At 40.3% G+C, this 13,413-nt stretch overlaps 1 protein-coding gene across 1 annotated transcript in view; it reads left to right on the forward strand.

Moving 5' to 3' along the window:
• Positions 1-13,413, forward strand: part of BRINP2 (BMP/retinoic acid inducible neural specific 2) — a 144,435-nt gene that overhangs the window by 111,551 nt on the left and 19,471 nt on the right. Inside the window, exons 3-4 of the mRNA XM_018060635.1 lie at positions 8,518-8,708; positions 10,237-10,445. Of these exons, the coding sequence (XP_017916124.1) occupies positions 8,518-8,708; positions 10,237-10,445 (400 nt within the window). The remainder of the gene's footprint in view (positions 1-8,517; positions 8,709-10,236; positions 10,446-13,413) is intronic.

Consider the following 13,413-nt stretch of genomic DNA (forward strand, 5'->3'; position numbering starts at 1 on the left):
TCCTGACTTTGGGTATTACCTACTGGGCAAATTATCTGTGCCTCAATTTCCTTGTCTGTAAAATGAGGATAATTATATTTTATCACTTATAGGGGTCTTTTGAATACTATATTGAATATTTTCAATATTATATTTCAATATTACATTGAATATTTTCAATATTATGTTGGTTAATACTTGCAAGCTACTTGGAATGCCTGGCACATGCTAAGAATTCATTAAATGCTAACCATTATTTTTTTTATTATTGGCTCATAAAAAGCTTCCTAAGACAGTATCATTCATTTTCTAAGTCATTTGTTATTCTGTGTTATTTTTCCAGAGCAGTCATAGGCACTAGATTCAGGCCTTTGTCTCTGATTCCTTGCATGGTACCCGGTGCATGGACTTGATTTTTTTTTTTTTCCTAGGTCTCAATTTTTCCTCCCACAAATGGGTGTATTGAAACTACCTTTGTCCAAAAAAGGTTTTGCTTTGGTGTATGCCTCGCACTATGCTTTGGATATATAGTACATTCCTGTTTAGTGTAGGTAATAAAAGGAAGTAAGTGTTCAGGGCAATGAAAATATCTTTGTTAAAAGATATAGTAAACACTTAAAAAGAATTAGAATAAAGTAAAATACACTTAATTGAGAGTACACAGAGGAAAACAGTGTTATAGAAACAGCAGTATGGCATTGACCTGGGTTTTGATCTCAGCTCTGCCACTTACTGTGTGACTTTTTGCAAGTTATTAACTTCTCTGGGTCTCATTGTTATGACTGTCATCATAATCATAGTTGCTGTTAACAACTCTGAGAGAGGGTTAGGACACTAGATTTTGTTCTGGTTCTAACGCCAAATGGTTAGATTGCTTTCGGGAAACGAATTCTGTTTCATGGTTTTCTTATGATGTAAGAGGAATGGAAGAGACGGTCTCAGCTTCTGTGCAGGCTGGCATGTGGTGCTGCTACAAATGCATCATGGACAGCTGTGTCCATGTATTGATCCCCTCAGCCCTTGGGGCAGTTGGGCGGGGTCTGGGGCTGCAGGACTGCCTGCGCTTGTCTCCTCAGGCCTGAGAAGCCTCATTCACTGATCCCAGTTCAAAACATACAGGGAATTGTGAGCACACACAATGACATGGAAACAACTGGCAACTCGTACTCAAATGCTTCTTCTAACAGCCCCAGTTTCCCTCTTGGTAGTCCTGTGACATCAGGCATCTGACTAAGTTTTCTGAACTTCAATATACTCAACTTACAGAAGATACAGTCAGATCTTTGGTTTGGTTTGGATAAAATATGTGATACAATAAAATACATCAAGTCTCATGTTCGACAAAAGAAGATTAAGACTAAGGAAAAGTACAAAACTTCAGGATCATTGCCTCTTTGGGGATCTTTAACTCTGTGAGTGTGGCAAAAATTGTTGTTAGACATAGTATAGAGGATTGGAGCGCGTGATCATTAACACTGAGTGTAAAGCACAGCCGAGTCTGAATGAGCGCTCTGTGCTCACTGGACTTGAGTGTGCAGACTGTGGACAGTTGTCAGAAGTTGTCCATGTCCACTGACAACAATGGAAGAGGACCCAGACTCAGTGTACCAAAGCATAAGAAAATATCAGTGCCTTGATTTATATATAAGAAGTCACAGAAATATGCCCTTATGTTACAGTTTTATAAATCAAATTTAATTCTCCCATTGATATGCATACACATTTAGAATGCTTTACTTTTATTTCACATCAATCACTAATTACTTTTTGCTTCTATGTATTCTCATCCTGTAAGTTCTTTTATCAAGTTGTCAATAATTTGCAAACAACTAGAGGATTAGGAGAGCTGTGACATAAAAGAAATGATTGTTTATTTTAAAGAAACAAATGAGAGAATCATTCAACAACAGCTATTGAATATCTACTGCTGTTCTGTTTTGGAACATCTAGGAAAATCCCACGGACAGAGGAGCCTGGTGGGCTGCAGTCCATGGGGTCACTAAGAGTTGGACACAACTGAGCGACTTCACTTTTAGTTTTCACTTTCCTGCATTGGAGAAGGAAATGGCAACCCCTTCCAGTGTTCTTGCCTGGAGAATCCCAGGGACAGAGGAGCCTAGTGGGCTGCCGTCTATGGGGCTGCACAGAGTCGGACACGACTGAAGCGGCTTAGCAGCAGCAGCAGCAGCAGCAGGATTGTTTTATTGCTGCTGGATAAGATAGAATCATTCCTGCCCTCATGGAGTTTATGTTCTAGCAGGAGTGAAAGAGAATTGAAAATATATATTATTTCAGCTAGTGATAAGTGCTAAAAAGATTTATAAAGCGTAGAGACAGAGAATGAGTTACAGGGATGCCCTTTTGAATGGGGTAGTCAGGGCAAGTTTCTTGAAGGAGATACTAGTCAGCAGTCCTGAATGAAGTGCACTGAATAAGCAATGTGACCACCAGTTTTTGTTTACTAGATTTAATTAAAGTGGGAGCCACCTCTTTTTTGAGATGGTTTTACCTTTCAGTGAGGGTATTTCACCATTGTAAGAAACTGTGGAAAATAGAAGAGTCCTTGTGTTTTTCACCCTCTAACAATTTAATAGAATAGAAATTGATAGGATAGAAATTCTTTGTTATTTAATAACATCTAAGTGTGGTCTTTAACCAATCAGGGACAATTGTTTGGTGCCAGAAGCAAACAACATCACCAAGATTCATGTCAAGGAGCTTATTGCCTAGGTTTTCTTCTAAGAGTTTTATAGTATCAAGTTTTAAGTTCATTTCTGTAATCCATTTCGAATTGATTTTGTGTATGATGTAATTTAGGGGTCCAGTTTATTTGTTAGCATATAGTTATCCAATTTTCCAATTATCATTCCCATTATCTCAAAGAAGACTATCTTTTCTCCATTGAATATTTTTGTCTCCTTACATGTGTGGGTTTATTTCTAGGCTCTCTGTTGTGTGGGTTTATTTCTAGGCCCTCTTGTTTTGTTCCTTCAATCAATGTGTCTATTTTTTAATGTCAATATCTTACTGTTTTGATTACTATAGCTTTGTAGTATAATTTGAAACAAGAAGTGTGATACTTCCAGTTTTATTCTTCTTTCTCAGGGTTGCTGTGGCTGGTCATAGTATTTGGGGGTTCCATACTAATTTTAGGATTGTTTTTTCTACTTTGGTAGAAAGTAGTAAAAAATGCCTTTGGAATTTTCATAGGGATTGCAATGAATCCGTAGGTTGCTTTCGGTCATATGGGCATTTTAACAATACTGATTTTTCCAATGTAAGAACATGGAGTATTTTCCTATTTATTTGAGTCTTCTTAATTTCTCTCATCAGTGACTTACAGTTTGCAGTGTTTGAATATTTTACCTCCTTCATTTAATTTATTCCTAAGTATTTTATTCTTTTTAATGCAAATGTAAATGGGGATTGTTTCCTTAATTTCTCTTTCTGATATTTCACCATTAGTTTACAGAAATGTAACTGTATTTGTATATTTCTGTATCCTTCATCTTTATTGAGTTTATCAGTTCTAATAGTTTTGGGTGAAGTTTTTATGGTTTTCTACATATAATATTATGCCATCTACCAATAGAGACAATTTTACTGATTTTTTTCTGATTTGAGTGACTTTTATTTCTTGCCTGTTATTTTTTGATAGTGCTTACAGTACTATTTTGGATAAAAGTGATGAGAATGGACAATGTTGTGTTATTCCTGATGCTAGAGAAAAAGCTTTCAGCTTTTCACCATTGAATATGATATTATCTGTGGGCTTGTCATTGATGGCCATTACAGTGTTGAGGTTTTCCTGGTGGCTCAGATGGTAAAGAATCCACCTGCAAAGCAGGAGGCCTGGATTTTATCCCCAGGCTGGGAAGATCCCCTGGAGGAGGAAATGGCAAGCCACTCCAGTATTATTGTCTGGAGAATCCTGTGGACAGAGGAGTTTGGTGGGCTATAGTCTGTGGAGTTGTGAAGAGTCAGACACGACTGAGTAACTAAGCATGCAGGCTTGCACTTGTTCCCTCTGTACCCACTTTGTTGAGAATTTTTATCATAAATGAATGTCGAATTTTGTCACATGCTTTTTTCTACATCCATTGAGATAATCATATGATTTTTATCCTTTGTTTTGTTAATATGGTGTATCACATAGGTCCTTGCATCTTTGGAATAAATCTCATTTGATTAAGGTATTTTATCCTTTTAATGTACTATCAAATTCAGTTTGCTAACATTTTGTTGAGAATTTTTTTGCGTCTATGTTTATTAGGCATATTGGCCTGCTATTTTCTTTTCTTATAATGTCCTTGTCTGGTTTTGGTATCAGGATAAAGGTGGCCTAATAAAATGAGTATGAAAGTTGCCCTCCTCTTCCATTAATTTTGAAAGAGTTTGAGAAGGATCAGGTTAATTCTTCTTTAAATGTTTGGTAGAGTTTGCCATTGAAGCCATCTGGTCCTGTACTTTTGTGCACTGGGAATTTTGTTTTTGGTTTTACTAGTAATTTGACTGTTAAGATTTTCTATTTCTTAATGCTCTGTCTTGGTAGATTTATTTATCCCCTCTAGGTTGCCTAATTTGTGTATAATTGTTCATAGTAGTCTCTTATCCTTTGGGTGGTGTCATTTGTAAGGTCTCTTCTTTCATTTCTAATTTGAGTCTTTTTTTGTTCCCCCTTGGTTTAGTCTAGTTAACAATTTGTCTATTTAACCTTTCAAGAAACAATCTTAGTTTCATTGGTCTTTTCTATTGTCCTCTTAGTCACTATGTCATTCATTTCCACTCTGATCTTTGTTATTTTCTTCCTTCTACTAACTTTGGGCTTAGTTTGTTTTTATCTGGTGCCTTGTGGTATAAAGTTAGGTTGTTTATTTAAGGTCTTTATTTTTTCTTAATGTAGGTATTTATTGCTATAAATTTTCCTCTTAGAACTGCTCTTATTACTTCCCACAGGTTTTTGTATTTGTGTTTCCATTTTCATTTGTCTCAAGATTTTATTTTTTTGATATATTCTTTGATTCATTGGTTGTTCAGGAGCCTGCTGTTTAATCTCCGTGCATTGGTGAATTTTCCAGTTTTCTTTTGGTAATTGGTTTCTAAGTTTATACCATTGTGGTCAGAAAAGATGTGTGATATGATTTTAGTCTTCTTTAATTTATGAAGGTTTGTTTAGTGGCTTAATATATGCTCTGTCCTGGAGAATGATCCATGTGTGTTTGAGAAATATATTCTGCTGCTGAATGGGATGTTCTATTAATAAATACCTGTTATGTCCATCTAATCTAACATGTAATTTAAGTCCAGCGTTTACCTGCTGATTTCTGTCTGGATGATCTTTCCATTTTTGAAAGTGAGGTACTGAAGTTGCCTTCTATTATTGCATTGCTGTCTATTTATCCTTTCAGATCTATTAATATTTGCTTTCCATATTTAGATGCTCCTATGTTGGGTGCATACATATTTATAAATGTTATATGTTCTTGATGAATTGATCTCTTTATCATTATGTAATGACTTTGTCTCTTATTATAGTCTTTGACTTTACACCTATTTTGTTTTAAATAAGCTACCCCAGCTTTCTTTTAGTTTCCATTTGCATGGGATATCTTTGTCCATCCCTCCACTTTCAGTATAGTGCCTGTGTGTGCGTAGTCATGTCTGATTCTCTGCCACCCCACGGACTGCAGCCTGCCAGGCTCCTCCGTCCATGGGATTCTCCAGGCAAGAATACTGGAGTAGGTTGCCATTTCCTCCTTCAGTGGATCTTCCCCACTCAGGGATCGAGCCCAGATCTCCTGCATTGCAGGAAGATTCTTTATTGTCTGAGCCACCAGAGAAGCCCCACTTTCAACATATGTGTCCTTAAAGCTGAACTGAGTCTTGTATGCAGAACATGGTTGGGGCTTGTTTTGTTTTTGTTTTTTTAGTAAACTCCATAGAGGATTGGATTGGCTGTCCAGCCAATAAGAAGTGAAATCAAGCAACTGTTCATTATGCTTCAGTGGGATTTGAGATAGAAAATACTTTCCACAAATACCCTACTTTAATTAAAGTTTAGCATTTCCCACACAAAGGAAATAAATGATAATGCATTATTATGAACTTGTCTGCTTAGATAAATAAAACCACACAATGGGAATTTTAAAAGGTTTTGTGAGAACCCATGAATTATTAGTCATCCCTTTTCCTTTATTTCTCTGGTAATGTTTGGAACATGCCCCCTCTCTTCATTTCTGGAATTAGATAGCAGGATTCTATAGCCTCCAATGGGCATGCTCTTTATTTATTTATTCTGAATTATTTTTTTCCTGTGGCCTTGTCATTTTTACTTCATAGATTTGGAGGGACTGTTAGACCAAGTTAGACCAAGATTTGGCACTGTTATAAAGAGCAGAGTTGAGTGAGAATGTTAAGACTTTACATGTGGTTTTCTAAGGCAGTGGAGCTGACCCTCTCTACTGTAATTTGGGAGGCAATGGAAAAGAGCTCCCTCTTTTTCTTTTTACTAGTGGATGTATTCATTTAAATTTCATTCTTTAAAATACAAATATTTCAGTGAGGAGTAAAGCATGAATATTAATGTTCCAGATGGGACTAGAAAGGGATTTTGCCATCATTTAGTATAAAGGTTCTTAAAATGTATATCCCCTTAGTTTCTTTCAAGATCTCCATGTTGACATTGCAGTAAATGTGCAAAAGTAATGGTGAATGAAACTGCTGGCATCTTAAATTGAATAAGGGCAGTCTCACTCAATGACGCTGGTAGTCATATAGTTATCATTACATGCTTGAACCAAAATGCACACACATATACATGCATGTTAGCTTCACAAATGCCCCTGAAGCAGTAAAATCTATTTTATTGGATCTTGACTATGAGCTTATGTCTTTTAAATATTTCATATGATAAAGTGAAAAGTACACATAAAAACATGTTTGAGGTTACTGAAGAATGGTGGTCTCAGAGAAAAATACTTTTCTGATTGAGTTGAGTTGAACTAGCCATTTTTTTCATGGAACAACTTAATTTTTCTTGAACAACCAAGAGACAAACTATGGTTATTCAGATTGCAGTGTTTGGCAGACATTTTCTCAAAAATAAATAAATAAAAGAACAAAGCAAGCCTGCTTCTTTAAGGGAAACAACAGACAGTATTTATTACCAGTGATAAAATGTAAGCTTTCAAATGAAAATTAGAATTTTGGAAAACTTGTATTTGTCATCATAAGCTTGACAGCTTTCCAATATTTAAGGACTTTTTTGATGAGATTTGTGGTGATATTAACAAATATGATGTTTTGATATTATATAATAAAACATGTCAAAATATGGAAGATCTGAATAACTCAATGGTCCTATATTTTGGAGATGGATGACCAGTATATGATGTTTCAAAATCACTGAGTTAAAAGATGCATTCAAAGTGCAATATAGAACACTGGATTTTAATGCAACTGAGTATGAAAAGTTTATTGATATGGTTTCAGAGTTCACACAATAATTAACCTTTAAGAAAGTATGTATGTTTGTTGAGCGTAGTGTGGTCCCAAAGAAGGATACTCACAATTATCACAACAGATTGGACACAGAATACAAGAATGCAGCTCTCTTCTGCTAAGCCAGAAACTCAAGAGATTTGCCAAAAGGCAAAGAAAATGCCATTCTTCTTACTAAATCTGTTTTGCTTCAGAACATACAGTGATTGTCATACAAATATGTTATTTATGTTGCTTGTAATGGCTTTATTTCTGTTATGATGAAAAAAATGGATTTAAATTTCTCAGTTTAAATTTCTAAAGTCGTAATTATCATTAGATATAAGCCACATGAATACAGGGGGTGCTTCATTTTTAAGAGTGTGGTAGTATCTTGAGACTGAAAAGTTTAAGAACTGTTGTTCTAAACCAATCTTCTGACTTTAAAAATGGGTAACAGAGGCCGTGAAGTGACTCATCCGCTGAATTGCAATTGTGACTAGGTCTTATTTCTGCTTCTCTGGTGGCTCAGATGGTAAAGAATCTGCCTGCAGTGCAGGAGACCTGGGTTCGATCCCTGGGTTGAGAAGATCCCCTAGAGAAAGGAATGGCAACCCATTCCAGCATATTTGCCTGGAGAACCCCATGGACAGAGGAACCTGGTGGGCTACAGTCCATGGGGTTGCAAAGAGTCAGACATGACTGAGTGACTACACTTTCTTTCATTTTCCTATTTCTGCAAACCACGTCCAATATTTTCATTGTTTGTTTTTCCCCTACTACACACTACTACCATGACTGCCTTCGGGAGAAGGGAAGCCACTCTATAATGAGAAAGCTGGGTGGGAGCATATTCTTGGAGGTCAACTGGGGTAGGCCTTTCTTACCACCTGGGAACAAGGGGCCAGAGGGTCTCTTTCAGGCACTGGTGCCTCCATCCACAGAGATGTGTGCTGGGAGGAGATGAGGCAGTGCGAGTGAAGGAAGAACCGCGCCTGCTCCCAACTGTATTCCTCTTGTCCCAGAATACGATGAACTTTCCCTTGTCTTTCCCTCCAGGGAGTTTGCACGTTGGAAAGTGAACAACCTGGCTCTGGAAAGGAAGGACTTCTTTAGTTTGCCACTGCCTCTTGCCCCAGAGTTCATCCGGAACATACGCCTCCTGGGAAGGAGACCCAACCTGCAACAGGTCACCGAAAACCTGATCAAAAAGTATGGCACTCACTTCCTACTTTCTGCCACCCTCGGAGGTAAGCAGTACCTTGATCTACCATCCTACACTCGCTGGTTGCCAGACCATCGGAAATAGCGTTCTAACACCTGTTGACTACAGCTTCGACATTCTTTCTGGATCTTGTATTCTTCCTGTCATTTTTTTGACTGGGACATGTTCTCATCTCATGTTCTCACTGCATGTGTCAACAGTGTAATCTCTTGACATCCAATTTCATTGCCAGAACATGGCTCTTTGCCTTTAAGCATCCTCCTGGGGAGGAGTTTGTGGGGTAAGGAGGTTGGGGGACAGACGTCTACTAAGCACTTGCCAGCAGGGGACGCTCCCAGTTTTCTTTTGACTGAGCCATCTAACCCTGAAGTTTCTCCATATCCTAATATTGGCTGTGGCTATAGTAGTCAGTATATGTGCTCAGTCGTGTCCAATGTTTGTGACTCCATGGACTGTAGCCTGCCAAGCTCCTCTGTCCATGGGATTCTATAGGCAAGAATACTGGAATGAGTAGCCATTTCCTCCTCCAGGGGATCTTCCCAACCCAGGAATTGAACTCGCATCTCCTGCATGGCAGCCCAGGTGGCACTAGTGGTAAAGAACCAGCCTGCCAATGCAGGAGACATAAGAGACCCAGGTTCAATCCCTGGGTCAGGAAGATCCCCTGGAGGAGGAAATGGCAACCCACTCCAGTATTCTTGTCCAGGGACAAAGGAGCCTGCCTGGCTACTGTCCACAGAGTCACACAGAGTTGGACACGACTGAAGCGACTTAGCACCCATGCACTCCTGCATTGCAGGTGGACTCTTTACCATCTGAGCCACCAGGGAAGCCCAGACACATAGGCAAAAAAGTAAATGTTCGTTACGTTCCTGATCTCTCTGCTTCCACTCTGTAGAGACTGGTAACCAGCCAAACAGATTCCAATGATTCTGGGCTGGATGGAGGCAAAGGTGGGGTGGTACAACCTCTGGCTAGGACCCAGAGCAGAATTGAGAGCTGGAAAGAGGCAGAGTTCTCTCTGTCCTGGAAAGAAGAAAGCAGGCTTTATTGTAACATTTAGCTCACTGTCTTATGCACTACAAAGGAACACTCCAAGGGTTCAGGCCAGCTGCTGACATGTTGTAGGTATTGAGCATTTGAGGGGGAGAAGGGAGGGTGAGCTTCAAGGCTTTTGCCCTTTCTTGGGGAGCAGAAATATCCATGGTGATTCTTTATAAACAACTTGAGAGAGAGAATTTTATCTTCCCCATAGAGGTAGATTGCCTGAGTCAGAGATCAATAGAGGATGTTAAATGGATGAGCTGGAGGGGCGGGGGATGAGCTTTGGGAGATTACAGAAGTGAGGAGGAGGAGGCTAGCCTCTCAGGCAGTAGTGCCCTTATCCTGTGGTGCAGTCTGATGAGAGTGTTCTGAGCATGGTACAGATGGGAAAAGGCTGTCAGCAGGGCCCACAGGCTCCCTCTTAGCTTAGTCTGAGGGTTTCACATTCTTATGGGTAGGGGCTCGGGGAGCTGAAGCCCTCACCAGGATGCCCATGTTGTTTGCTGTAGGAGAAGAGTCCCTGACCATCTTTGTGGACAAGCGGAAACTGAGCCGGAAGTCAGAGACGGCAGGAAGTGCCTCTGTGATCGGGGGCAGTGGGAACAGCTCCGCCGTGTCCCTGGAGACCCTGCACCAGCTGGCAGCCTCCTACTTCATCGACAGAGAGAGCACTCTGCGGCGGCTGCACCACATCCAGATAGCCACGGGGGCCATCAAGGTAAGGGCCTGAGAGGTCCTGGGAGAGGCAGGCAGAGATACCAGGCCGAGGCCTGGGTCTTTGTCAGCTCCACCTTAGCCAGGCCTGACTGAGGGTAGTGGGAAAGCAGCTTTCGGACGTGGGCACATCTCTAAACCAGCCCTAAAGTCTGAGCAGGCGTTTCCTTCTGCAGCAAACAGCCACATGGTACCTTCCCTAAGGCAGGCTCCAGCTGAGGGAACCTCAGTGAAAGGCAACCAGGGCCACTGCTTTCCAGAGGTCACATTGTAGTGGGGGAATGAACATAATAAACTTGTAACAATCAGCAAAGTCATTCCAGGTTATGATATAAGGGGAAAACTGAGTCATAGGTACAGATTTCCTGAGGCGAGAGGGGCAGGGGGAGGGCACTTGGGGTTTAGACTGGGGTCTGAATCCTTAGAAGCCAGCTGTGTGTAGATCTGAGGGAAAGGTGTTCAGGAAGGGGGAATGGCAAGTGCTAAGGCACTGAGGCAGGAACCAGGGTGGTGCCATGGTGAAACCCAGGACTGTCGTGACTGCAGAGAGGTGAGCAAGAAAGATGCTGATGCAAGATGACGTTCAGAGGTAGGCTGGAGTGGCTCACATGGAGTCAAAGCACAGTAGAAAACAAGCAGAGGAGTGATGGGGTTTCATGTGTTTGAAAAGCTTAATATTTCCTGTGTTTTAAATAACTATAACGTCCCTCCCATGTTCTCTAGAAGATTTCTAGGACAGTTCGTGTTGCATAAGGGAAGAGTAGTAATGATACTTGGGATCACTGGAGATTCTACTTCTAAATATCAAGTGAGGCTGTTGAGAATCAATCTTATATTCTGCTTTTATCCCACCCAAGACTCACAAGGAAGTTTTGTTCATTCATTCATTCATTCAATAAATATTTGAAAAATTTTAAATTTTATATTATGGTTGATTCACAGTGTTGTGTTAGTTTCAGGTGTACCGCAAAGTGATTTAGTTATACACATTCATATATCTATTCTTTTTTGGATCCTTTTCCCATATAAGTTATTCCAGAGTATTGAGTAGAGCTCCTTGTGCTGTTCAGCTGGTCCTCTTTGGCTATCTGTTTTACATACAGCAATTTGCATATGCCAATCTCAACCTTATTGAACACCTATGATGTGTCAGGCACTCTTCTGGGTACACTGAGAATCCAAAAGTGAGTTACAACATATAAGGTCCTTCCTCTCATGAAGCTGAAATCCTAGTGGTGGAGACATAATTAAACACATAGACAATGTCAGGTGGGATTATTGGTAGAAAGACACAAAGTCGGGAAAGAGTATAGAGGGTGATGGGAACATGGTGCTTTAGGGAAGACCAGATCAGAGATATGAGTGAAGTGAGGGCGTGAGTCACAAGGGTATCTTGAGTGACTACATTCAGGACAGAGCAGGGAGGGAGTGCAACTGCCCTGAAGTGGGAGTCTGCTTGGTATGATCCAGGAGCACCCGTAGTCTAGGTGGAGTGGAGTCAGAGGCGTGAAGGGGCAGATCATGAGGGCATTGCTGATGAGAGAAGGGGGTTCCTGGAGCCCAGTGTACCCATTACTGCACTGGCCAAGATGAACAACAGTGACTTGGATGAAGTTGGTGCAATAGTGCTGATGTGAAGTTCCCAGGTTCATGTTATACTTGATGGTAGAGCCTACCCAGGATTAGCTAAGAAACTGGAAGAAAGGAGTCAAGATTAACCACACGATTTTTGGCCTGAGTAACATGATGAACAGTGATTTCGTTAACTGAGATAACACTGGGATGAGGTGCCGATCTGAAAGAAATGAGAAGTCAAGAGTTCAGTTTTAGACATACTAGATTTGACATTCCTATTAGATATCTAACAGGCAATTGGCTATACACACCAGGATTTCAAGAGAAAGGTCGATATTGGAGATGTAATTTTGGCATGCAAACTTACGTCCACATGTGCAGTTGGTATTTAAAACTATAGGAAAGGATGAAATGAGATCACTTGAGGACTGAATGCTGCTAATAAACTGGACCTAGGGCTTTGGATCATGAAGCACATCAGTTGTCAGCAATGGGCTAAATGAGGAGGATTCAACAAAGGAAGCTGAGACAGAGCATAAAGGTAAGAAGAGAACCAAAGCTGGATTACAAAGCCATGTGAAGAAAGGGCTTTACAAAAGAAGGAGCAGGCAACTTGAGCAGTCAGATTGCAAATATGACCTTCAACTTGGCAATGTGGAGGTAACTAGTAACCTAGATAAAAGTAGTTTCAGTGGCATGAAAGGTATAAAAGGCTGAGTGGAGAAGGTTCAATAGAGAGAGTGGAGTAAGCATTAGAATCGTGGAGACAATCCTTTAAAAGTTTTGCTATAAAGGCAAATAGAAAAATAGGTGATAGCTGGAGAGTGATGTGGGATCAAGGGAGCTTGTGTTTTTGTTTTAAAAATGGGAGATAGGCCAAGATATTGGTATGTTAATTACAATGACTCAGTAGAGAAGGGGGAAATCATGGTGTGGGAGAGACAGGAGATGATTGCAGAAGCAATTGAGGAGGTGAGAGAGGTGGTTACTCCAGGCATGAGTGGCGTGGCAGGTCTCACATAGGAGCACAGACACTTCATCCTTTGTAGCACAAGGCAGTACAGAGCACACAGCATACATGCAGTGAGATGACAGATGTGATGGTGGGAGGATACGGATATTCTCTTCCAATTTATTCCATTTCCTTGATGAAACAAGCAAAGTCCATGGCTAAATGGAAGAAGGAATTGCTGAGAAAAGAATGTATGAAATGGTTTTTTCAGAGAGTTAAGGTTATCAATTGACTAGATAAATGGAGCCAATTGTTGAGGGGTGCAGAAGGCCCATTTGAGGCCCATGGTCACAATTATTACATGAGGCCAGTCAGCAGAGTTGTGAGTTTTATCAGCTGTATTCAGCCCTTCATGTTCAGACAAGCATGAGATAGATGGAGAGTT

Source organism: Capra hircus, chromosome 16 (genome assembly GCF_001704415.2).
Source record: "Capra hircus breed San Clemente chromosome 16, ASM170441v1, whole genome shotgun sequence".
Taxonomy (NCBI): Eukaryota; Metazoa; Chordata; class Mammalia; order Artiodactyla; family Bovidae; genus Capra; species Capra hircus.